At 42.2% G+C, this 27,292-nt stretch overlaps 1 protein-coding gene across 2 annotated transcripts; it reads left to right on the top strand.

Annotated features, from left to right (window-relative positions):
- Positions 1-326: 326 nt before the first annotated feature.
- ABRACL (ABRA C-terminal like) lies at positions 327-13,081 on the top strand. Of its 2 annotated transcripts, none has more exons than XM_032339369.1 (3): positions 327-533; positions 6,228-6,294; positions 12,492-13,081. In XM_032339369.1, exons 2-3 carry the CDS (start codon positions 6,234-6,236, stop codon positions 12,674-12,676), a joined length of 246 nt encoding a protein of 81 aa, XP_032195260.1. In that variant the 5' UTR covers positions 327-533; positions 6,228-6,233; the 3' UTR covers positions 12,677-13,081. The 2 variants fall into 2 exon arrangements, with proteins under 2 accessions (XP_032195260.1, XP_032195259.1); XM_032339368.1 differs by lacking the exon at positions 327-533 and adding an exon at positions 611-851.
- The last annotated feature ends 14,211 nt before the right edge of the window (positions 13,082-27,292 follow it).

The following is a 27,292-nucleotide window of genomic DNA, read 5'->3' as shown; positions in this document are numbered from 1 at the left end:
CGCTTCCCCCCCGCCCCAAATCAGACTGTGCCATTTCGAAGTTTTACGGAGACCCCTGCTCCTGGCATACAGAATCAAGGTCACGTTCCTTCTAGACCCCAGCAGTCATCACATTGGGGGCGCTTCATTTCTAACGTTAGGAGATCCTGGCAGGAAATCTATGGCCAGGATCAGAGGCGGGGGTTGGGGATCATCGGCACCGAGTGGCGCAGGGCAAAGGTGGCAGTTATCGAAGTTCGAGTCCTATTCCTAGAAGCCTCGGGCGTCCTGCCACCTGCCTGGAGTCGGCCCGCTTCCCGGGCGTCTCCTCCGCTGAGTTTCCTCCTCATAGGCTTGTCCCTGGGAGTGTGGGCGGCCCCTTCCTCGAGCGCTTAAACTCTTACCTCCCACCCCCCTCCTCCACACCAGCCTTTCTTTTCTGCCTCAGTCACTTCCTTCCTCAGCCTCTTCCTCCTCGGTGTGTTGAAGCAGATAACCGGGTCCGGACCGCCGCTGCCCCAGCTTTCCCGAGGAAAAGAGAAAGAGGCGGATAGGTGAGTGGGCTTCTCGGGAAGGTGACAGGCAGGTGTAAAGGACGGACGGAGGAGTCCGGTGGAGGTCAGGCGGACGGGCGATCGGGGGCTGCGGGTGGGGAGATGGGGCCGGGAGGGGCCGAGGCGCGTGGAGATTGCTACTGGAATTGGGCTGAGACCCCGCGCTGGGGGCCAGGTGGGCGCGCCCTCACGCCCCCGCGTCTCCCGCCGACTTCCGCATCGGCTCACGTGACATTGTGCCGGCCCGGGGCTACCGGGAAGCCGGCGGCGAGGCGAAGGTTTCCTCTGCGGTGCGTCTCGGCGGCTTTGCCCTTGCAGGTGGCGCGGGGGCGCGTTCTGCACTGCCCGGCGGGGAAGGGCTCGGCGCGAGGGGCGAGGCTTCCCCGGGAGACTGCGGTGGCCCCCGCACCGGGGAGCCTGCGGCGCGGGCGGTGGGGTGCGGCACCCTACGCTCCAGATCGTGGGGGTGGAGGGTGGGGGTGGTGAGAGACTCTAGGGGTTCGGGGAAACCCGGGATCAGTCCATTTCCGTCTCCCGGTTGGGGTGCTGGCTTTCGAAGCTCGCTGGGACGCACCGGCCACTGGGGAGCGCGGGCGGGCGGCGCTGGCGCGGGACCCGCGGAGACAAAGGCTTCTGGGACGCGGCCCTTCCTTCGGAGGCAGCCCCGGAGCCCGCCATGCGGCCTCGGCGCCCCCAGTCCTGCGCTCCCTAACCCTGCACTGGTGCGGGTGGTGACCATGTGGTGGCCTGCAAGGGGCAGGAGCTTGGGACCCCTTCCGGGCCAGCTCCCAAACTTGGAGCAGAGATGACCAAATATGGAGCGTGTGCGTGCCAGCGGGCAGGCAGGAAGGAACCCAAGTCATCCCTTGACCCACACCAGCTGCTAGTCAGAGATTGCAAGGACAGCTGAGAAACGTGGCCAGCCCCAGGGCGTGGGTGCGGCGCAGGCTGCTGATTCCCAGGCGTCCCCACTCCAGCAGGCTTTATTCCTCCAACGTTCGAAAATCTCCATGTATCGCCTCTAAACTTAAACAAAACGAAACAAAAACTATAAAAAGGACCTAAAATATATTCTTAAGTGTGTATTGATGGTGGAGCATTTCGGGATATGGCCCAATTCCCTGACATTCCGCTTTCTTTGTGATTCCCACGCACAATGCCTAATTAGATCCTGACACAGTTAGAGGACCCGACGAGCATTTGCCACCGCCTTGTCTTGAGCTCCCACTGAAAATCTTTCTTCCCCTTAGACTTGCTCTACGGATGGCCTCTTTCCATTGTTCTTCATCTTGCTGCTTATTCTGGTCCCAGCCCTCTGTATTTTGTACAATGTCATGGGCCTTAAGGATTGTGTAACAACAATGAGTATTGCCCTGCTTTGTCCCCGCTAAATAATAAAATGAATAAATAAATCATGCCAAATTATGTGTGCTAGCAGTAGTTCCTAAGTCTGTTGTTTTCCTACTTGCACGGGTCTGGGCTGGGAGCCTTTCTTGCTTTGTAACTGTTCTGCCTTGGTGTGTACTTAGCATGTAATATTCCACACAAACACAACTCACTATTATATTTAGCACACTTTGCATAATGACTGGGAAGAAGATGAGGAAGAGGAAAAGAAAAAAATAGAATGATGTAAAACAGCATTTAATTGTGAGTTCTCTGACCCAGTTTCATTATCCATAAATGGGTGTTTTAAAATATTTTATTTTAAATATTTTATTTATTTATTTGGCAGAGAGGGAGAGCATAAGTGAGGGGAGCAGCAGAGGGAGAGGGAGAAGATGCCAGGGGCTCATGCCAGGACCCTGGGATCATGACCTGAGCTGAGGGCAGATGCTTAACCGAATGAGGCACCCAGATGACTCCCCCTTTTAAGATTTTTATTTATACATTTGAGAGAGTGCAGGTGGGAGTGGGTGCTGGCGCAGAGGTAGGGGAGCTGAGGGAGAAGCAGACTCCTTGCTGAGCAGGGAGCCCAATGTGGGACTCAATCCCAGGATCTTGGGATCATGACCCGAGCTAAAGGCAGACGCTTAACCAACTGAGCCGCCCAGTGTCCCCTGTAAAATGTGTTTAAATAATGCATACTTTGCAAGGTTTCTTAGGACTAACACAGATAAGGAGTCTTGTGTGTAACTAATTATAAAGATGCTGGTTGCCTTCTTTCTTTAAATTGGATCTGCCTATATATGCTTAATATTATGCAGGTTTTCACACTACTTAATAGTGGCGTTTCCTCTTTGAGTGTCATTATTAAAGGAGAGCTAGGTCTGAAGTGTGCTGCTGATTTTGGGGAGGCAGTTTTAAAGAGATAAATGTTCAGAGTTGGAGAAAAACAGAAAACCTGAGAATTGGAGAGGACCATAATCCCCTTGGACATTTCATTCTCCCTTCTGTTTAGGCTAATTTCCTCACTGACCCTCACAGATCTATACTACTTGCATCAGTGTTGTCAGTAACAGCTACAAACTTTATTCATTCCTAGACAGTTTTGATTGTTAGGAAATTCCTTTCTTATATGGCTCCAAATCTGTCTATTACATCTTTCTATCCTATCTGATACAGCAGCATGAAACAATGCTACCACATAAATACATAAAAGAAAATTTAAAGAAAATAGTTGCAGGTCCTCTCTAGACTGACTTTATGGCTCAAGATTCCTTAGAGTAGAGGTAACAGAAACTCAATCAAACCAGCACAAGCAAAACCAGAAAAGACTGATTGGTTCATGCAACCGGAAAGGCCAGGGTCGTATATAGACACAATCATTGTAACATGGCTGGGCTTTTCTTAGTGTTAACTTCATTCCTGAAAGGCTCTTTTCACATGGTCATAGTTTACATTAGGAACTCTAAACTGACATCTTAGAACCTAATAGGAAAATGTTGTTTTACTGATCTGGCAAAGTCTGAGAGTTGAACCTCATTGTTTAGGATGGGATCACAGACCTTATGCCCCAAATCAATTATTCTGGCTCTGACCTACTCCTGGAATTTAGGGTGAGGCTCTACTGAAATCCATTGGTTTAGAACAGGAAGGAAAAGACTGGACCCAAACAAAAATTAGACTTCTTGAGCCAGAGTGGGGAATGGAGCTAGGTAAGTAAAAATGTCACCTGTCCATCACACTAACATCTATAGGGGTTTTTTTCTACTATTATTTTCATGGTTTATCTTTCTGTTGTGCCTTCTGATTATATTTTAACTTTTTAGCATCTCTCAAATTATCTCAAATTGAATATAATGTTATGGATGTAATTTGACCAACACAAAGCTCTCAATATTTGGAAACTAATTTTTGATACTGAATTTTATGTGGATGCATTGACCCAAGATTTTGCATCTTACTGTAATAAAGATTTTTTTTTTTTGGTGGAAAAGGTAGTTTTATTAAAGCACGGAAATAGGACCCATAGGCAGAAAGAGCTATTGCCACAATAAACACTTGTTAAACTATAATATTTGCACAAATAACATAGCAGATAGTAAGGGTGCTTTCAATTAGGAACTGATGGAAAACCTGGGGTACCGGTCAGTAACACTTAAACTTAGATTTCATTCTTCTTTTTCAAGGTTACTGGGAATTAGTTACAATCTGTCTGGATACAATTGTTTCTTCCAAATCATCACTGGAAAGTAAACAATTCATACAACCCCACTTTTTTAGTCCCTTATTTGTTTGGGAAACAGACCCGAATTGACGCATATTCTTCTGTCAGTCGCTCATACTTTCTGACTCTCCTGTTCCATTTTCCCTGAGTTAGTGCCTTTATAAGGAAACTCTCTACTGCTTTTACTTCTTTGACCCTGCGTGGCTGGCATTCTCTCCTCCACATCCACCTGCTCTTTCCCTATTTCTTGCTCCCCCTTCCTTTCTGTAGGTGTTTGCCATGCCCCTTTACCTCCCTTTTCTGTCTCTGAACACTCTTGCTCCAAATCAGCAACTCTGCGGTGACAGTTTCCACAGAGTTTCATCCCCCTCCATGCTCTTGTCCTTTCAGCTTGAAACCAGTATTTTTTTTTAAAGATTTTATTTATTTATTTGACAGAGATCACAAGTAGGCAGAGAGGCAGGCAGAGGCGGGGTGGGGTGGGGTGGGAGGACAGAAGCAGGCTCCCCACTGAGCAGAAAGCCGGATGTGGGGCTCGATCCCAGGACTCTGGAATCATGATCTGAGCCAAGGCAGAGGCTTTAATCCACTGAGCCACCCAGGTGTCCCTGAAACCCGTATTTATTGAGCCTGTGCTCTTGGTGCCAGATGTCACCCAGCAGTGAACATTATAGTCAGATTCCTGCGTCGAAGGTCTTTACCATCTCATGGTGAAAGCCGAGAAACTGGTAGTTCCAGCCAAGTGCAATGGAGAGAGTGCACAGTGGTATGGGGGAGGGCTCCTCCCCCAGGGTTTCAGGGCAGGCTTCCTGGAGGAAGTCGCATCTAAGTTGGAACTGGATGTGTGGGAGTTAGCTGCAAGAAAGAGGAATAGCACTAACCTGGGTCAAAAACTCAGGATGTGTGAAGGTTGGAGGTGGGAGAGCCTGGGGTGTTTGAGGGAGAAAAAGAAAGCCCATGGAGCTGCAGCTCTGAGCTCAAGGGAGTAGGGTGGAGGAGGCTACGACAGTGTGCGGAACCCAGGCTGGAGAGGACCTAGAGAACCAAGGGAGGTCTCATAGCTCCTGTTAGTCCTGGACTCCTCCCCATTGGAGATGACTGGTCCTTACCTCTAGCTCTCTCCACTGCAGTCAGGCTGTACTGGGCACTGCCCAGGGAAGGATGCCCTGCCCTGTGTGTGACCCATGGGCATCATGGTGCTAACCTGACAGAATTCAGGTTGCCCTGTATTGGTCTTCTTTCCCCACCAGACCGCAGGCTCTGGGAAGGTTGGAAGTGTGTTCCTTTCTCTTGGTACTCCAGCTTCTAGCTAGTTGCCTCAGGTGTGCTGTGATTTTTCTCCTTTGCTTTTGTGCTTTTGCATGCAGTCTTCCCCGCTCATAGAGCACTCTTTGCTAACTCTACCTGTCCACTTGTCTCCAACTGTCTACTTGTCCACTTGACCTCTACAAAATCTTCAGTGGCTTCCTCCTTTATGTTCCCATAATGCCTTGGATCCACCACTCAGAGGATGCTGTCACATTGCCATTATTCATTCTAGGTCTTTCTCTGCTTCTGGACAGTGAGTTTTGGGTGCAGAGCAGAGCATCCTGAGGATGGGCTCAGAGATTAGTAGTGGGTGCTGCCTTCTCAGTATCCTGTGTAGAATAAAAGTAGGGTCAGCACAAAGGGGCAATTATAAAGACAGAATTGGAAATGGAGGTGTTCTGGTGTCCTGTACATCACACAAGTATTTTTAGGAAGAGGGATGTGGTAAATTAAAAATGACAAATGCAACATGGTGGGGGGGGGAGGAGGGGTACGTGGGTGGCTCAATTGGTTAAGTGGCTGCCTTTGGCTCAGGTCATGATTTCAGGGTCCTGGGATCGAGCCCTGTGTCAGGCTCCCTGCTCAGTGGGGAGCCTGCTTCTCCCTCTCCCTCTGCCTCTCCCCCTGCTTGTTCTCTCTCACTCTGTCTCTCTGTCAAATAAATAAATAAAATCTTAAGAAAAAGAAAAAAGAAATAAAGAATGGCCCTTGAATTTAGCAAGATGTGCTTAATGGGATATAGAAATGGTAATAATATAGCATTTTTTTCTCCTTAGGCCGCAATGAATGTGGATCACGAAATTAACCTCTTAGTGGAGGAAATTCATCGTCTGGGTTCAAAAAGTAAGTATTCTAACACAGCCACGGTATTCTGAGTTTATCTCAGAGCAGGTAGGAACGGATTTTTTGGTAGAAGCCTATGAAGGGGTCACCCAGGACCTCATGACATAGTTACGGCAGCTCTGCCCTCAGCTGGGGAGTGATTTCTGGAGACAAAGCCTTTGGGGTATTGTGATTCTGATACAAGGAATGGTTGAGATATTCCATCAACCCTTGAATGGAAAGAAAATTGCTATGCTTCTTTAGTCTGGCTGCATTGAAATCTGGCAATTGAATCGTGTTCAAATTTTTTTTTTTTAAAGATTTTATTTATTTATTTGACAGACAGATCACGAGTAGGCAGAGAGGCAGGCAGAGAGAGAGGAAGGGAAGCAGACTCCCCGCTGAGCAGAAAGCCCGATGTGGGACTCGATCCCAGGACCCTGAGATCATGACCTGAGCTAAAGGCAGAGGCTTAACCCACTGAGCCACGCAGGCACCCCTCGTGTTCAAATTTTTATGTCACACTATTAAAATTTATTTTTTTTGCTCTATCTTTTTTTATTTTCTATTTTTTTTTAGATTATTTGTTTCTTTATTTGGAAGAGAGATGGAGAAAAAGCACAAGTAGACAGAATGGCAGGCAAAGGGAAAGGAAGAAGCAGGCTCTCTGCTGTGCAGGAAGCCCAACATAGGGCTTGATCCCAGGACTTTGGAATCATGACCTGCACCAAAGGCAAATGTTTATTTTCTGCTTTATCTTGCCACTGTCTTACAAACTTCCAAATTACTAGGGACTCAGATACAGATTATACTAAATTGTCTTTATTTTCTCCAAATTCTTGAGTTTTGTATAACCAGATATTTATGTACATGTAACTAAAAGAACCCTTTACATAGTTTTTTTTAAAAGATTTTTTTTAAGACTTTATTTATTTATTTGACACAGAGAGAGAGAGCGCGAGAGAGCGTGCACAAATAGGCAGAGCAGCAGGCAGAGGAAGAGGGAGAATCAGGCTCTCCACTCAATTCCAGGACCCTGGGATCATGACCTGAGCTAAAGGCAGGTGCTTAACTGACTGATCCACCCAGGTGTCTCTGATTTATTTTAGAGAGAGGGGAGAGAGAGAGCTTATAAGCTGGGGGTGGGACAGAAGAAGAAGAAGAGGGAGAAAATCTCAAGCCAACTTCCCACTGAGCACAGAGCTGGATTCGGACTTGACCCATGACCCTGAGATCATGACCTACAACAAAATCAAGAGTCAGACACTCAACTGAGAGGCACACAGTAAGAACTTGTATGGCCGAAGTCAAGAAGTATATTGCCTGTGTTCTCCTCTAGGATTTTGATAGTTTCCTGTCTCATATTTAGGTCTTTCATCCATTTTGAATTTATTTTAGGCATGTTGTAAGAATCTGGTCTAGTTTCATTGTACATTTGTTTTTTTAATCAGCTTTGTCTTCAGCAACATAGAAGCAGCTACCTTGAAATTAGTGCCATGTGAAATTGGCACTAAGTTGTAATTAAAGTAACTATTATGTTTGTAGCTTTAGGTATTTGTGCATATCAGATAAGATAGACTGGAGTGCAGGAAAATTCTGAAAATTGTAAGAGCAATAGACATATTCAGCAACAACTAAGATAATGGAACTCAAAGTTTTAAAATTACATCATATAAAAAATTAAATAAAATTATATCATTTTAAGTGAAAAACAGCTTTAAAAAGTACCTTGTTAGAGTTGTTTTTTCATTATAGCTTGTGAATTTTCTCACTTATAACTCAGTCTGCTTTTGAATCACAAATCACTTGAAAGAAGACCAACTTGGAAAATTCCATTGAACAATTTGTATCAAATGTCCTCTGTACTAATTCTCCATTGTTGTTGCAAATCTTCTTTTCTTTTCTTTTTTTTTTAAGATTTTATGTATTTGAAAGAGAGAGAGAGAGAAAGAGGGAGAGCACGAGCACAGCAGGGAGAGGTAGAGAGATAGGGAGAGGGAGAGGGAGAAGCAGACTCCCCACTGAGCAGAGAGCCTGATGCAGGACTCGATCCCTGGACCCTGGGATCATGACCTGAGCCAGAGGCAGACACCCTACTGACTGGGCCACCCAAGTACCCTGTGAAACTTATTTTCAATAGTGAAAGAAACCCGTGTTCCTCATTTCTACTTTTCCAGCTTTCCACCTCTGTGAGGTCATGTTGCTCTTAGGAGTAGTACTAGTGTTTAGATTATTAAAGATATTATGGATATATTTTTGAGTGATTTGTAGGATTTTCTTCTCTCCTCGATCTGTCTCCATGTTAGCCAAGTGTTTATTGGTCAGCTTCAATTGCATTTAAAATTCTGACCTTTACCCTAGAACAGTTATTATTCTAGTAGGGCAGGCTGAACCTGCATTTAAAATTAGCAGCTTTACAAACTAGAAGACTACACGGTAATTATCACATTTCTGTAAGGATGAAATGTTTTGAACTTTGCAGCTTCCCTAAGCCTCCCTTATTTACCTGTTCCTGGAAATGAATGACTTCTTGAGCTGGAAAGCATCTATGGAGATAAGTTATCTCTGAACAGGTTATGGTTAATTATGTAAGTTGTGTCTGGGATAATTTTGACTAAATTAGCATTTAGGAGAATCATTTTTAAACTAATCTAAATATGATGTATTAGGTGAAGCTGGAAATGGACAAATTTAGCTTTATCTATTTCTTTTTCTTTTTCTCTAGATTTTTACTTTAATTCTAGTTAGTTAACCTATTTATCTATTTCTTTTAAAATGAAATTGTTTAAAGTCTTTCATTTTTCATCCAGTGGAAAAAAGTTAAGTGGATAAAGATTATTTGGAGATTTAAATTCTTTCATTGAACAAATATTTCTTGAGTGCTGTCTTTGTGCTCAAGTGCTGGCCATGTGAAAATAAACAAAATTCCATCTCAGCCCCTGTGGGCCTCTCTAGGTAGTGGGAAGACAGACAAATGAGCTGGAAGCACGTATGGGGAACTGGTTAGGAGCATGGGCTCAGATTCATTCTCAGATTCTCTGGGAATGAATCCCAGCTCCCCTACCACTTACCGTGTGACCTTGGGCACATCAGTAACCATTTTTATGCCTTGGTTTCCTTATTTGGCTAATAATATTCTAGTTCAATGATTCAAAGACACTTTTTACCCCAAACTTTAACATCTCTAAGATAAGAATGCATCTTATAATCCATGTTGTGCTGTAGTTAAATTGGCAGTTTAAGTGGAACATGAAATAATGGTGCTTCCTGCAATGAATTTCCTTGCCTTCCATGAAATAAGGAGTAAGGGAGTTTTAATTACTATAAAATGCATTGACTAGTTCTAGGAGCAGAGTAAGGACTCAATACATATCAATACATATTAGCTCTTATTACTATAATTGCTGGTGAGTACTTTGATATATGCTTAGTCATATAAGAAGTTACTGACATGACTGAGGGAATCACAGAGTACCCCTCAGAAGAAGTGACATTTGAGCCCATTCTTGAAGAAAAAGACCTACCTGGAGAAAGGGTTTTGGGATGCTGGGCAGAGGGCTCCACATGGGCAAAACTGCCAGGGCAGGATCTATCATGTCACCTTGGGTACTAGCAAGTCATTGATTTTTGACTGGATCAAGAGGTGCATAGAGCGATATGGCAGGAGACCAGGCAAGAAAGAGTGCAAGGGTCAAGGATGAAGGGTCTTATCTGGAACGCCAAAGGCGTTTGAAGGTGGTAGGGAGCCCCTGAAAGATTAGAGTAGGAGAGTATCCATCAAGGGTACCTGGCTGGCTTAATCTGTGGAGCGTGTGACTCTTGATCTCAGGGTTGTAAGTTCAAGCCCCACCGTGGGGGTAGAGTTTATTTAAAAAAAAAAAAAATGAGCATCAAACAGATTTGCATCTTAAAGGTTTCTTTCACAGATTGTATTCTGCACCAATATGGAGGATGTACTGGGGACAAAAATGCAGAAAGGGAGGCTGGAGAGGAAGTCTTGCAGTTATCTGCATGAGAATCAATTCTAGCCTGAACCAAGAAATTAATCGTCCATGGAGAAGAGGCTAGAGCAACAGAAGATACAAAGGAAGTGGAATCACTTATGAGATTGAGGAGTGAGTGGGCAGAGCTCCCAAGATTACATCCAGGTTTCTGCCTTTTCTGCCTTTAAAAAATGTAACCTGGGGGTGTCTGGGTGGCTCAGTCTCTTGAGCATGCAGCTCTTGGTTTCCGCTCAGGTCATGATCTCATGGCTCGTGGGATCAAGCCCCATTTCTGCCTCCGTACTCAGCAGGGAATCTGCTTGAAGATTCTTTCCCTAGCCCCCCCCCCCCCCCAACTCTCTCTCTCAAATTAAAATAAATCTTTTTTTAAAAATGAAAAGCTCCATGTTTCACTCCCCTTCAAAGCCAGCACCGGTGTTGCCTCCTTCAGGAAGTCTTCCCTTCCCGTTCTAGCCCAGAGTCCTCCTGCCCTTCTCCAAACTGCAGGATGTCCTGTGTTGGCTACTTACTGGACACCCAGTCACATACTCCTTTGTCCTGTTTCTTTACTTATTATGTGTGTATTTCTTATTTCCCCGTGGGAACTGAAGCCATTTCTTTGAAAGCTAGAAAGTGATTCTCTACTTCCTCTACTTGCCTCCCATGCCCAGCACAGTCGGAGCACACTAAGTCTCAGGTTAGAAGTTCTAGCAGGGGATCATGGGAACTCAAGAAGCCCTGGCCAAGGAACAGTCCCACTCACTGGATGGCCATGTCCTTGGGAGCGGGCACAGCTATTGGAGGGGAGAATGTGGAGCGGTGCTGAAGGAAGGGAGTCAGAAGGTTAGCCAGGTAGATCAAGGGAATCAACCAACAACGGGGAGGTGTTTCATAGTATTCTTATCTACAGGTTTCCAGTTGATGGATTTTTAATCAAAGATTCACCTTTCATTTATTTCATTTTTTAAAAAAAAGACTTTTTTTTTTAGAGCTGTTTCAGAATACAATAAGATTGAGAGGAAAGTACAGAGATTTCCTGTATTCCTGCTATTTCCACACATGCATAGCCTCCCCCATTATCAACACCCCCCAGCAGAATTCCACATTGGTTATAATTGATCATCTACATGTATATATCATCAACTACAGTTCATAGTTTATGGTTCACTCTTAATGTTGTATGTTCTATGGGTTTGGATCAATGTTTAATGACATGTGTCCATCATTATAGTATACCGAGTATACTCACTGATCTAAAAATCCTCTGTGCTCTACCTGTTCATCTCTCCCCTGCCCCAACCCCTGAAATCTGCTGATCTTTTTATTTAGTTTTGTCTTTTTTCATAGTTTTGCTTTTCCCAGAATGTCCTATAGTTGGAATCATACAGCATATAACCTTTTCAGATTGCCTTCTTTCTATTAGTAGTACATATTTGAGGTTCCACCATATCTTTTCATGGCTTGATGGTTCATTTCTTTTTAGGGTTTACCTTAATTTTTAACATCTATATTAAAAACTGGTCTCCAAACTGGATAATCTAGAGATCTGGTAAATACAGATATCTTCATTTTTAAGGTCACCAGTCCTACCCTGGGGCTCTGAGTGTGTTTAGAATACACTTAGAGAAATGCTGCTCCTGACCCAAACTTTCTGTTTTTTTTTTTTTTTAATTGATTCAGCAACACCACAATTAAACATGTAGGGGCACCTGGATGGCTCAGTCAGTTAAGTGTCTAACTCTTGGTTTCAGCTCAGGTCATAATCTCAGGGTCCTGGGATCAAGCCGCACTTCTTTGGCCTCTGCTCTCAGTGGGGAGCCTGCTGAAGGGGTCTCTCTCCCTCTCCCCTAACTCATGCGCTCACATGCGCATAGCACATGGACACACACACTCTTTCACTCCAATAAATAAGTAAATCTTTTTCTAAAAAAAAATCAAAATGTAAACAGAGGGAAATTGGTTCACAGTAGTAACACTGTAACACATTCACTTTTTGTAAGTCAGTTTTGGTTCTTCTAGTCTTTGTCCAGATGATCCTAAGGCTAGGAGGTGTGCAAATACGTTGTATTTATTTCTTCACTTTTGCATCTGGCAAGAGATGGCATTGAATTTATGAGTGTGAACTGTAAAATTGTTATCTTGGTTAACACATAGTTAGATGTTTTTTGATTAAGTAAATCTGCCGTATATGGGGTAAGACTTTGCATTGGCTAACATTGTATTTGCTCAAATTAGATGCTGATGGGAAGTTAAGTGTGAAATTTGGGGTCCTCTTCCGAGACGACAAATGTGCCAACCTCTTTGAAGCACTGGTGGGAACTCTCAAAGCTGCAAAACGAAGAAAGATTGTTACGTACCCAGGAGAGCTACTTTTGCAAGGTGTTCATGATGATGTAGACATTATATTGCTACAGGATTAATGTGGTTTTGCATATCTTTGCTTATTGTTATTTTTTGTTTCCAGTAAACTGGAAAATTAAATTAAAAGACAAACATGAGCATACTTAATGTATTTTTATAGGACTTTGTAAACAAAAGGAGACTTTTATTTTAAAGGTCTGTCCTTTTTTATACCTTGAAAGAAAATTTATGCATTACCCTGTAAAATAAACAAAACCCATTATTTTTTCTCAGGAATCTGATTGGAAAAATGTTGGCATTGAGGCTTTTTTGGTGGGGGTACAAGGGTGTTTCATAAATCCTTCTTAGACAATTTCTACAGACATTTGACATTCCATAAAAGCAAGAGGCAAAACTGAAGACCAGCTCTCACAAGGAGTATTATAATGTTTATATAATAAAAATATGTAACTATGTTAAAACTGTCTGATTGCCTTATTTGGTCACTTAAGATTTATGAGCCTCTTAGAAGTTTTTGTGTTGAGTTTAGATAACTGCAATAAAAGTTATCATAATTTGAAGAAAAATTTCCTTAAAACTACAGAATTTTTGAAGTAGGGATGTGTTATGATTGGGCCCTGTAACAAATTATTTAGTGTCTGTTATGTGCTTACCACTGAGTTAGGGGACATGCCAAAAGAAAGAAAACCTAAAAATTTCACTCTCTAATGAGATTAGTTGGGTCCACCTGAAACACTACAGAAATGTCTATAAAAGCCTGTTGAAGCCTCTGGTACAGAATCGAAAATGATACAGAATCTCAAGGAGGGTAAAATCGGTGAAAACCATTCGAGTTGGAAAAGGTATCCTAGAAGAGTTAGGATCTGCATGATTGCAGTTGATTATTCATCGACGAGAAAGATGGGATGGACAAGCGTGAAGGCTCCGGCAAGGTAAAGCAAGGGAACACGGATCAGCAAGTCTCGCTCTTGTGAAAGGTCAGATATCAGATTGACTAGACTGTTAGGGAGAGAGGTGATTCAGGTTGGATAAGTAAGGTAGAACCTGGGAAACCGTGGAGAGGAGTGTGAACAGAAATTGGAGCAGGGAAGCTGCTTGATGAAAGTGATGTTTTGTGAAGGTGACTCTGGCCCTGGTGACTAGGGAAGATTTTGGAGAGCAAAGATGCTGTCAGACAAGCCAGCTAAAACACTGCTCAGAATCCATGGGGGTGGGGATCGTGGAAAAGCAGAGGGAAGATGGACTCCCAAGTGCGTTTTTAAAGAAGCTGAAACTCTCATCAATGCACTTTCAATTGTGACAAGACCCCAGTTCCAACTAGATTAAACAGCAGTAGTATTCACCAGCACCTCATAATCATTGTTAATATTTATTGAGCATTTGCTGTGCTGATCCTCATCCAACCCTGTAAGATAGGTATTAATATTATCTCCCATTCTATAGATGAAGCAAGAGTTACACAGAGACGTTAAATAGCTTGCCCAAGTTCACCTAGCTAGAAATGGGCAAGTCAGAATCATCTAACCGGCAAGTACCAGGATGGGATGGACTTCAGGCATGGCTGGCCCTAGGGTTTCAAACAATATCAAACTCTCTGGCTTTTTGTATAGGTACTGATGCCTTCTTTGGTTTGGTCTCATTCTCTTTTGACTTTATTAATTCTTTTTAAATATTTTATCTATTTATTTGACAAAGAGAGCGAGAGACGAGAAGCAGGGGGAGTAGCAGAAGGAAAGGAAGAAGCGGACTCCCTGCTGAACAGGGAGAGTGATGTGGGGCTCTATTCCAGGACCCTGGGATCATGACCTGAGCCGAAGGCAGATGCTTAACCATCTGAGCCACTCAGGTGCTCCCATTTCTACTTTAAATAGGTTTCTGCATATAGCCAGGAGGCTGCCTGCTTGAGTTGCAAATTCACATACTTCTAGATTAGCATCCCTAGTAGAAAGAGAATTTGTTATGCCTAACTATGAATTCTGGAAGAGGAGCTCTGGCCCCACCTGCAGCATAAACCTACCCCTTTGAACAATAACATTTGCCATAGGAATAAGGTACGATGGATGACTTGACAAGCCTAGGTCACAAGCTCGTTTTCAAGTGAGGGTGTGGTAGGTGCTATGCTTTACAGCCTCACCTCAAGTAGGACGGGGTAGTTCCCTGAAAAAAAAAAAAAAAAGGATGCTGGGTATACAGCTGGGTATACAGGAGCAACATAAGTTCACTACAAATACAAGTGACCTTCTGAAGGATGAATTCTTGAACTGCATGGCAGAAAATAAAAGATAAAAGAGAAGGTTTGGTTAAAAGCCACGTCAGATGGGGATCAGTGACTGAGAATAATTTGTTACCAGAGACAGAAATTGGATGGAACAGGTCTTAGAGTTTCATATGGGCTTGGGGAACTTGAAGTGGGTAGTGTGGGAATGTGTATAGTAAGCAAGTGAGGATTTGGTTCTGGAACTTGGGGGAGGTTCAGGAGTATAAACAGGCTTCAGAGGGGTGCCTGAGTGGCTCAGCGGGTTGAGCATCTGCCTTTGGCTCGGGTCATGATCCCAGGGTCCTGGGCTCGAGTCCCGCATCCATCTCCTTGCTCATCAGGGAGCTTGCTTCTCCCTCTGCCTGCTCTGCCTGCCATCCCCCTGCTTGTGCTCTCTCTGACAAATTAATAAAATCTTTTTTAAAAAGTTAAAAAAATAAACAGGCTTGAGAATTATGGTTCAAGATTGATTTCATCTCAATTTTGGTATGTACAGATAACCATAATTCTGCCTTTATGATGATCATTAACTTGACATTTTTATTACCAGGCACTTGGAAAAGACCTATAATCTACAGGATTTGTAAGAGCCTAGGGTAAGAAACTGAAGCAAGCCTCAGAGGAAAGCAATTGGGGAAACTCTGGCCCAACAGAGGTTTGTGGAGAGGAGGCTGCCCTCACAGAATCAAAGACTTGCTTAAAAAATCTGCAGAAGTGAGTTGAGCTAGTCACTCAATCTGTCCTTTTGTTCAGCATCTTCTTGGTCTATATCAAACGAAGTTTCAAAGTTGCAAACGATAAAGATGGAGAATTTGGTACATTTCCCAGAAAAGATATATCTGTATGATTGTTTAGTCATTTTGAGAATATTGACACCATAGCATTCTTATCTGCTGCTGAGATCCATGATAGTTTTACATATTTTCCTATAGATTTGAGATGGTCAGTTCCTTTGTAATGACTTCATATTTGGATAGTTCTCTCTTACTTGGATCATGCCCTTAAAAGTTAAAAACAATTAATTTGATTTCTTTAAGCCAGTTTCACAGTGAAAATAATCTTTCTTGATCATAAACTACATTCCAGTTGTCTCAGTAACGGGTGTCATTGGCTATAGGTGGGTGGGGGTTGGAAATTATGAACAGCTGTATACGAGCCTTTCTTCATGCAACAAAAATGTATAGCATCTACTTTTTCCAAATCACTATGCTAGGCATTAGGGATTATTAAAGCAAAGCAAAATAAGAATAAGTAAAATTTGATTCTAGTCTTCAAAGAGAAGCAAATGATTTGCAAAATATAGATAAAATATAGAAGCAGCTTTGGGTAGATGATTACAGGAGACAAGCATACTAATGACGAATTGTTCCAGGGGGAGACTGGGATGAAGTGAAGTTTGTCTTAAAGCAGCAGAATGATTGAGAAGGTCTTTCCTGGTGGAGTGGTTACAAAGGGAAAGAAAGGCAAGTAGCTTAAGGTGAGGAAGGAAAGGAATATTGTGAATGAGGCTAGAAAAGAAGGTTGGGGCATTATTCTGAATTCAAGACAGAGGAAACAATTCTAAGTGTATGTCTTAAAAATGGTGAATTATAAAGAACTCTAAAAAAATCTTATATAAAATAATGTGACTTTAATTATGAAGTAACTTTAACTTGTAAGTTCCCTAAGTGTGTTATTTTGTATATCATGATTGTAGAAAACAATCTATAATTATAGTTTATCATCTTTACAGAGAGTGTCTGTTAATTGAAGAAGTGATGAAAATAACCACTTTTGCATACTCAAATTTCCTTAATTTCCCATTGTAAGAAATCCAAGCACCCCTTGTGTCCTGGAGAGATGGTTTGAAAATACGTCACAGAATGGTTGACTTGAGGAATTTGTCGTAATTGAACAGCAACATCCCAGATTTCCCTGGGGTCTGAGCTGCTTCCTCTGGTTCCAGACAATAAGAAGAGAAAAGCCTATGGACTGACAGACAAAATACAAACATATGTGATGGGAAAGGAAGAAGCTCACTTTATTGTGTGGCATGTGGTATTGGACTCATTAATTTATTGCCTCATATATCTAGACAAAGTCAAGAGAGAGACGTGTATCTTTAATTTATTTATAATCAAATAGTCTTAGAGTTTCCTCTTTCTTAACAAAAGATATAAATAACTCTTCAAAGAAAACACTCCTCAGAAGACTTTTTTTGATGAGATATCAAAAATGACCATATTTTTCCTGAAGATGAGTCCATATGACAACCCCTTTCTTGTGGTTTTTGTTTAAGTCTACAGCCTCAAAAAAAGGTTTCTCTAAAAAAAAAAAAAAGAAGAAGAAAAATTCCCCCCGTCCCCCGCATAGGTCTCTTTTTCTTTTAGTGAGAATCAGGGAGAATTTAGTGAGTATTTTAGTGAGACATTTTTTTTTGGTGAGAAGTAATGGGGACAAACTTAGCTAGTTAACAGGGATTAACTATCAGGATTTATACTGAGCAATTAGGACGATAAAGTTATTCACTGAAATCCAAGAGAGTGAAATGAGCCATGGTGGGGGTTTCTGGAGATGAGGGACTCCTAAGACAGAATAGCTTCTGTAGTTTTTCAGCATCTCAGTGCTCCAGAGATTTGGATTCCATAGATCGGGATGGACCCAAGCATTTCCATGAGGAAGCATCTCCCAGACGAATTCCGATAGGCAGCTCTCAGGAAGAATCCCTCCTGGGCTGCCTTCCAGCTCCCTTGTTAATACCACTCAGCTGTGTTCACAGAGCCACTTTCCATTTGCGTCTCCTCCTGCTTCCAATTAGCTTCCTCATCCTCTGTCTTTTCTCTAATTCATAGCTTCTACTTAACTTTTACTATGCTCCCTCATTACTTTGACTTACTAGTGTCTGTTCTTGCCTCTAGCTGTCTCACGGGCTGTGTGTCTGGTTGTGTAAATTAAAATGCTTAATAGGATGAGTCTGACTAGCTCAGTTTGCACTCAGCTGTCAGGACTTTTTGTGCCAGTCTACCCCATAGATCATTGGCCAACTCAGAAATTGATTTGGTCAGCTGTACTTGCCTGGGCCAATCAGTTATGACTAGGTCGACAGGGGGCAAGGGTGGCGGGCATATAGTTCAGAGCGGCTGCTTATAACAAGTCTGGGCATCGAGCTTCCTGAGATGTGCCTGGGGATCTGGGAGGCAATGTGATTCCGTTCTAACAATTTCTTCAGAGATTCTCTGTGATTTATGGTAGACTGTGAAGACAGTACTTTTCAATTTGGAGGATATGGCCACCCCTTTTAGGCATAAAAATATTTCCTATACACATTAGTTGTTTTTTTAGAGTCCATGATTAAGAACATACATAATACAGGGGTGCCTGTCTGGCTCAGTCAGTTGAAGGTCTGCTTTGGCTCAGGTCATGATCCCGGAGTCCTGAGATCAAGCCCCGAAATCAGGCTCTCTGCTCAGTGGAGAGCCTGCTTCTCCTTCTGCCCCTCACCCAGCTCATGTATGCTCATGTACTCTCTCTTTTTCTCTCAAATAAATGAATAAAATCTAAAAATAAAAAAAGAAAAAAGAAAAGAAAAAATAAAGAAAATACTTAATACAAAACATACAAAATACAAAAAACTACTAGGACTTCAGCCAAAGTTTTAAGAGTTTGTATGCTATTAATCGTAAGAGTAGTGCTTACACTTTAAAGATAATAGTACGTTTATTATGTATATAAGGCCTATCAATTATCTACAGAAAATGCTTGGTGCCGGTATGGTTTCCTGGACTCCATGAACTAGCTCTGTGGCTTCTTATAGGTGTTCTGCTCACAGATTAGGAATGATTTTGTGTACAATAGCATTATATCAGGAAAGCCTGTATTTGAGCCTCAGGGTTCACTACTCACTAACTTCATTTTTCAGAGTCAGTGGTGGTTCTACATTTCCACCTCTTGAACATTGGCAGGCTTGTGACTATTTCAACAAGTAGAAAGCAGTGGGAGTAAGGCCAGTAATTCCTGGGGGTTGGTCATAGATGGCCAAAGAGCAACTACCTGGCACATACAACGCAGAATTCACAGGGAGGCAGGGCTTCAGGGATAGCTTGATCAAGCAAATCAGTGATGTCCCCAAGATCCTGTTTTGTTTTATTTCTTTCTCTTTCTCCATTCTGACTTCTGGGATATCAGTTTTATTGATTTCATTCTACATCTTTCCTCTAGTCAAAAAAAAAAAAAAGTGCCAATAAATCCTGGGGTGACATGGCCCTTTATTTTTTAAAAGATTTATTTATTTATTTGAGGGGGGAGGGTGGGAGATAGAGTCCCAAGCAGACTCCATGGGAGTCTGGTATCCCACATCCCTGAGGTCATGACCTGAGCTGAAACCAAGAGAGAAGCTTAACTGTGCCACCCAGGCACCTCTATTTATTTATTTGAGAGACAGAAAGAGAGAGAGAGAGCGAGAGAGAGAGAGAGAGAGCACATGCCCGTGGGAATGCATGCTCCAATGGGGAGAAGGGCAGAGGGAGAGAAACTCAGGCAGACTCTCTGCTGAGCTCCAAGCCCTGTGGAAGTAGAGGTGTGGGGGGAGAGCTTGATCTCACAACCCTGAGATCATGATCTGAGCAGAAATCAAAAGTTGGATTCTCAACAGACTGAGCCACCCAGGCACCTCTCCAATTCTTTTTTTGAAGGATAGCATTCTGCTCCTGTTTCGTGTCTCATCTCTCTAAGGATATTAATTGTGGTTTCATTGATGTTTTCTTCTCCTTTCTCTATGGTCTCTTTCAACTGAGGTCCTTTTTCAATTGGTTTGTATCTCTAGTTTTGTGTATTTTTCCTGGAATATTCCCTCAAAGAGCTTAGAATTCTTTAATAATTAATAATTTAGATTCTATTAATATTCCAGGAGGCTTTGGAACAATGGGCAGTTTTTACCAACTTATACTAGTGAGATTTGCTATATGGTAATCAGATGTCAGGTAAGTTTTCACTGTAAAAATCCCAAATATCAATGTTGTAGGGTTCCCCTCCCCCAACACACACCTGAAGCCATCTTCTCCTGAGAAGAATTCACCTATTTTCTACCTGGATGTGCCTCATAGACACCAGCATTCTGGGAAAAGAGTAAGGGAATAGGTTGATGGTCCAGCTCTTTAATCGGCAAATTTTATTGATTCTTCAGTTTTCAGTTCTGTTCTCTGCCATGTCTGGGGTTCTCTGGTATGGAGATACTTCCTTTCCATTTTCTCAGAGACCTTGGTCTCTCTATATTGGAGAGGATGGCCAGTTTTCTGGGTTTGTGGAAAAGGTCTACCTGCTCACTGTGTAGATGATCCATTGCTCTCCCTAATTTCAATTACATATTTCATTTCCACCTTAAAGGTTCCCAGGAGAACCATCTTCAGAGCCTTTCCAGGGCTCTCTGGAGGTGGCTTGGCTCAACTTCTCCTGGTATCCCTATCCATAGGTGCTTAGGTGGCAGCTTTCTCAAATCTAGTATCATTCTTCCATCTGGTTTCCAAACTCCAAAGATTATTAATGTTGCTCATCAGGTATCGTATCCTCTCACATTCTCTTTGTCCTTGTGAATTTGTGGCTTTTTCTACTTATTTGTTGCAGTTAAGAAGAGTAAGAGAATATTTAAAAATTAATCAATTTACTATATTTAACTGGAAAATCTCTCCCTTTTTCTTATTCCTAAAGTGTTTTCTCTAATCTTTTTTGCTCTGAGACTCTCAGATCTAAAATGTAGGAAACCCAGAGTTCATTTTTAGCTCCACTTTGTCAACAGCTGTGTTGGAGGTCACTGTCATGCCAATTTTCTAGCATATAATACGTCTGCAGCCTTCTCAAGGCAAGCTTTCCCTGATTCTTGCTATGTCTGAATCCTTCAGCTTCCAGATCATCCAGGCAGAGATGATAGGGAAAGGAGGAGTGGGGTAGCAGGAGAAGACCAGGCAGAGCTCATCCGTGAAAAATGTGGGATTTAGGACACTGGGAATACAATCTAGGCTTATCATGTTTTATTTCATGTGAGTATGCTCTGAAGAAACAGAAGAAGAGGAAGTGTAAGAAGAAAAGGAGAATAGCAAATCATAGCAAGAAATGGTAGGTCTTGCAAAATTAAAAAAAATGAGAGTAGAACACATAAGCTAATTGTTTAGGGACTGCTTACAGAATTTATTGGAACAACTTTACCTAATTGTCAAGCAATTCAATAACAATTGTGTGTCTCATTAAATAGGAGCCAGATTAACTTTGTGGAATGCACTATTTGATTAAAATAGTCAGCAGTCTACACTTACATTTAATATCTATTGTTTGTTGATGTTGTAATCAGCAGAGAAGGAGCTTGCTGACAGCTGGCTGCAGCAAGGCAAAGGGTACCAGTGCCAAGAACCCAAGAGAAAGGTGAGGAATTTTTGGAGCTGGAGTCAAACACAGAGTTCGGGACTCCACCATTGCAGCCAGGAGGCATTCAGCAAGTCAAAGAACTTGATCCTTGCCTTGGAGTGGTGGGCAAATCCGTGCCTTCCTCTCTTCTCATTTGTAAGGTTGGAGAAATTAATAATAACAAAAATAGCAACAATAATACCTAACTCTTAGGATTGTTGTGAAAATTCAATGTCTAAAATATAGTAATTGTTCAATAAATGTTGTGCTATTATTATTTATTTTTTAAAGTTTTTATTTATTTACTTGAGAGAGAGAGTGCACAAAGGCAGGGGAAGGGTCAAAGGGAGAGGGAGAAGCAGACTCCCTGAGCAGAGAGCCCAGTGCGGGGCTCCAACCCAGGGCTCCATAATCATGACCTGAACTGAAGGCAGACACTTAACTAACTGAGCCACCCAGGCGCCCCACTATTTGTCTTGGCAGGGACATTTTTATTAGAGTTGTAATTGTTACCATTATTTGTTTCCATGCTGTAGTGAGAATAACCTGAACATCAAGGACAACAATGCAAACAGGGGAAGGGGTCAAGGTCAAGGTCTCATAGCATCAGCCTTCAAGGGGAGGAAACAAGTCTTGCTTCAAGTCAGAAGCCTAACTCCAGAGACAAATCTACAAATGGTAGTTTTTCTTTTGGTGGATTCTTGCTTGGAGGCGAAATCTCTACCTTATATTACACATCATACCTTTGTCCATCCTATGCTGACTTTGTTTTTTTGTTCACTGATGACACAGCAGTACCTAGAATAGTACTTACTGGCTTCATAAATAGTTGTTGAATGAATGGAGGAGTGAAAGGTGGGCCGAATGATGGATTTAGCAGAACTTGGTTGTTGTTCTGGGTATCAGGAGAATGCTCACGTCCCATGGTCACTTACAGCTTAATAAGAACGAATATGGGTTGGCAGTTACACTTCTTTGGTTTGGCTGTGTGCTATAGTTTGTTTGTTTGTTTGTTTGTTTAATCAGCATTTTGTCAGCTTTTATTGTACAGTGTTTGGATGATAAATGAGTACTTTCTCACAGAAAGGTAACACATGGCTCCTGCGTTTTATGAAATAACAAACCCTTCATTTCATTGCTAGATTTTTAGAATATGTTTCATAATTAGAGAAATAAAAATGAGAGTCTGCAAGGCTAAGCCAAAATTGAAAAGTTTTGGAATGAATCCAGAACAATCTAGTCTTAGGCTTGCGCATATTTGGGGACCAGAGCCCTATATATACAGGAGCTAGTGATGTTGGGGGGAGGTAGGAGGGCTAGGGACAGGATGGTCACAATTTTCCTAGAGAGCTGAGTCCTATAGAAGTTTCCACCATAAATGGGTCTGGCTGAAGAGGCTGTTGTTGAGTAAACAACAACAAGATGATTAAAGAACCAGAGTAGGGAATGGTACATTTGGATTAGAGTTTGGACAACTTTTATTTTGGAATAACAATAAGTTTGGAAGTCTGGGGGGACTCCAACTTCTGGGGGGAGAGAGAAGAAATGACAAAGGTCAAGTAGACAGTAGGATAAGAAAGAGAGGAGGATAGGGGATGTAGGGTAGAGTTACCAATAGAACCAAGACCAATGGGCAGTGTGTGCCCTAAAGGAACAGTTGTTCTAGGTTTTTACCATAATTTTCAAAATGGGGTCCATTACAGGGTCCTCTTGAGCAACTTCAAACTCCTCTAAATCTGCCAGGTATTTCTTTGTGCCTAAGGACAAGCAAGTTTCGTTTTATGTAGGGCTAAGAGATGCTTACTAGCATAGTAACCTGCTAAAAACTAATGGTTGACAACTATAGTTATTTGGAAGTGAAATATAATGCATACTAAAATTGACAAAAAGCAGCTAATTCAGTAGGATACTGATGAGTCTAGTTGGCACTTGGGGGTGCACGGGCTGTAGAGCTCGAATTGCACACAGGGAATGATGGTCGGAATTCCCACGCCTGTTTGAAGGGACATTTTGTTTAATGGTGTATCATCAGTGTTTTATTGCATTGCTCAGGATTTTCAATTGCTCCCATTCTGACTCCTTAACAAAAAAATGTGAATTTAGCTTCATTATTATAAATTCGTTTGTTTTTTATTTTTAAAGCATTTTGTTTGATTTGTATTCCGTTTTATTATGTTAAAATAAAAAATAAACTGATAGCAGCCTTGAAAATTCCCCGAGCAGATGAAAACTAGTTTAGTCATATGAACAAAGCTCAATTTAGCTTACATTGTAAGACCAGCCTGACCTGGGTCGTTTCTTGCTTATGCTTCTAGAAATCACAAACAAAAAAAACTGTTTTTCAAAATTGATATGAGGTAACCACTAGCCCATTCCCTATCATTTAAGAAAATCCTCATCTTCTTTTAATTCTAATTCTAATATTATAACCAATCACTGTGAAGAATGAACAATCATTGCTTTCTCATTAACAATCTCGTACAATATATTCCAGTCTCAGTCCATGGTTTGGTTGGCATGCTCCCTGTTTGCAAACTGTCTCTTTGGTGGATACACAGTAAACTTTTAACAATTGCTACTTCAGTGAGTTATTTTTTTTACTTCTGTTATTTATGAACTTTTGACAATCAGAACACTTGCAAATAGTGACACATATTTGAGGCAATGGTATTTGTGGCTGACAATTTTTTCTAAAACTGGGCTTTGGCATACAAACAATCTAATACTAGAGAAGATGTGTATATAAAATCTACAATATATGCTTGTAAGGCGATAGTTTATCACTTACTTTTTTCTCCTCCAGGAAAATGAGACTGTTTGGCGGTGCTTGGGGGCATTACTCTTACTTAAATGTACTATGGTTCAAAAAGTTTGAGCTACAACGTATAAACATATAGCTTTTTTTTTTTTTTAAAGATTTTATTTATTTATTTGACAGGCAGAGATCACAAGTAGGCAGAGAGGCAGGCAGAGAGAGAGAGGAGGAAGCAGGCTCCCTGCTGAGCAGAGAGCCCAATGCGGGGCTTGATCCCAGGACCCTGGGACCATGACACGAGCCAGGCAGAGGCTTTAATACACTGAGCCACCCAGGTGCCCCAACATATAGCTTGATAAACTTTTAACAAAGGGCAGCTACTTGTTGTATGTTGGTGACACTAAGGAAAACGTCCTAAAAACGAAAATTCCTATGAAAACTATTATGTTATAACAAGAGTCTTAATTTCACTTCTGTTATCAAATACTAGGAAGTACTAGGTTTCACAATTCAGCAAGACGGGATTGCAAAGCATGACAGAGCAGCATCAAGCAGACAGAAAGAGGAGCCAGAAAAAAGAGTCGGTCAGCTTGGGGCTAAGGAAGCAAACACATCTACAGAACTGGGTTTCTAAGAAGAGATCATAGTATCAGGGTATGTGGGTAACTCCAAGCTGACCCAGTTGGGTTGAGGGTATCAATCCCTATACTTCAGAGATGCTGACCCTGGGAGCTACTTGAATCCTGAATTCAAGCCCACAATCTTAGCTCTCCAACTAGGCAAAAGCATGGATGCATCTGGATTAGTTACATTCCAAGCCTGACTACTCTCTGCTGTGTTAAGAGGGTCACCAAGGATCAATTCAACCCAATAATGAATGGGACAACAAGAGAAGGGAGGACAAGAAGGCTGACGATGAAGGTCTGAGGCTCAGAATAATTTTCTGAACAGGTTCAGGTGTTTTCAGTGGCTTTTTATGCATGGACTCATGTAGTAGAAGAGGAAGAAAGGGAAAGAACAGGAAAAATACTCCTCCTCCCCCCAAAAAACCATAAACAAAAATACAGACCTCCCCAAAGCAACACACTAGCTTCTCTTTTAGGATCTTCCAAAATCCAACATGACTCTATTTTGGGATAAACTCTGTTTTTTTTTGTTTTTTTTTTGTTTTTTTTAAAGTACAATAGGACAAAAACTGAAGAACACCAAGAAACAGTGAGCTGGGAGAGGGCTTGTCTTCTTTTATTCTCACATCAAATGCTAAATGTTCAAGTACTATTTGCATTGCTATCAGCCCTCAGCTGAAAGTGGAGGGCTTTGAGAGGCTAGAACCCCAGGGCCAATGCTCATTTAGACAGAGGATGACCACAAGGTCATTGTGCCCACCTGGGTACCTGTTCCAGCAAAGAGAGGAGGGTTATGACCTCTGCTATCATCTCCCCTGGAGGAAAAATCCTGGACCCATAGGACATCTTGTCATAATTTTCCCTTGTTCGAAGTGCAAAAGGAGATGTTTCTTCCCAATTTATTTATAGAAGCACAAATATCAAAAGAACAAGTATTTCTTAAAAAGAGTTTTAAGCCAGAGATTTGCAGGTGCTACATTTTCTCTTTCACTGGTGTAGGCTGTCTCCAGGGCAGGTTTGGAAATATTGTGGCATACCTTTTTTACCAACAGTGGTCACAGCCCATCTGGGAGGAAAAATCAGTGCATGGCAATCCCTGACACCCTACAACTCAATTAGGAGATCTCCCGAGAATGGCCCATTTCCTTCTGTTTACATTCTCATTGGCTACACTATCACCCCCTTTCATGCTAAAGTAGAAGCCCCCACAAGGCAAGGATTAAAAAAAATTTTGTAAAGAAGGGTTTGTTTTAGTCTATTTAGTTCAGAGGTGCATCCTTACTTAGTGCTTTAAACAGTACATGGCATTTAGTAGGCACACAATAAACATTTGTTGAGTAAATGAATGAATGTCCTTCACCTCATGCACCACGGATGAAGGTGATGGTAACAGCTAACATTTCTTATTCTTTTATATTTAGCAATATACTAAGCACTTTACATACATTATTTTATTTAATCTTCACAACACCCACAAAATAGGTACTACTACTACTATCTTTCTTCTCACTTTATATTCTGAGGTTTAGGGGAATCTAGTAACTTCCCAAAGGCACTCAGCTAGGAAGTAGCTCTCCATCACTCTTCCACAGTAGCTCTCCATCACTCTTCCACATTGTCCTCAAGAAGTTTACAATTAGGAAGTTAAAGTAGAAGTGTGTGAAACAGGGGCGCCTGGGTGGCTCAGCGGGTTAGGCGTCATGCCTTCGGCTTGGGTCATGATCCCAGCATCCTGGGATCGAGCCTCACATTGTCGGGTTCCCAGTTCCATGGGGAGCCTACTTCTCCCTCTCCCTCTGCCGCTGCCCCTGCTTGTGCCTGCTCTCTTCTTCTCTTCCTCTCTGTCAAATAAATAGATAAATAATCTTAAAAAAGAGTGTGAATCTTACTGCTGTTTCTATCAGTGCTTTTACTTTCCATTTGGAGCCTAAGAATCACCTGGAAGTCTTGTTAAAAGGCAGGTTGTGTTTCAGCAGAGTCTGGACTGGGACCCAATACACTGCACGTCTGAGAAGCTCCCAGGTGATGTGCTTCCTGCTGGCACCAGACCGTGCTTTGAGAAACAGTGCTCTCTCTTCCCTTCCCCAGGCATTGCTTATGTTATAGGCTTCTGGGTTCCTCAAGTATCTTTTATGAGATGAGTCCCACCTTCCTGGTTCTTACAATATCCAGGAAACTTTGGAATTGCTCTTACCTTAGAAATTTTGATGAAACAGATTAGCTTTAAAAATGAAAATACAGTGATTTATTATTTTGCTTTTGAGTTTTCTAGAATATCTGATAAAGCACATGTCTCATGTGTACAGTCCCATAAATTTTTACACATGTATACACACACACATATCAAGATATAAATCACTGCTGGCCCAGGAAGATTCCCTCAGGCCCCTTCTCAGGGACTATTACTCCCTCAAGGAACCACAATTCTGACGTCAGTTACCATAAATGAGCTCTGCCTGTTTTTCAACTTCATACAAATGGAATGTGTAAGTGCAAAGCTCCCACTGGAGCTCCTGGCTTGTGCTCCCCAGGTGCCAGAACCACTCCCCAGCTGGCTTCCCTGAGGTGTTACCAGTGGGGGCCCCTCAGAGAGGTCCTCTGTGACTCCTTCTGGGGACTCCAGAACTGACCAGGCACCTGTCAGTTGGCCTTTTATTTCTCTCTT

The sequence above is a fragment of the Mustela erminea genome, chromosome 4 (genome assembly GCF_009829155.1).
Source record: "Mustela erminea isolate mMusErm1 chromosome 4, mMusErm1.Pri, whole genome shotgun sequence".
NCBI lineage: Eukaryota > Metazoa > Chordata > Mammalia > Carnivora > Mustelidae > Mustela > Mustela erminea.
Note: the sequence above shows the minus strand (reverse complement) of the source record. Positions and strands in the feature narration are given on the sequence as shown.

Coding starts and splice junctions, on each gene's coding strand:
- ABRACL (XM_032339368.1), top strand. CDS start 636: ATGGGGCCGGGAGGGGCCGAGGCGCGTGGAGATTGCTACTGGAATTGG. Junction 852..6,227: donor CGGCGGCTTTGCCCTTGCAG/GTGGCGCGGGGG, acceptor TTTTCTCCTTAG/GCCGCAATGAATGTGGATCA. Junction 6,295..12,491: donor TCATCGTCTGGGTTCAAAAA/GTAAGTATTCTA, acceptor TGCTCAAATTAG/ATGCTGATGGGAAGTTAAGT.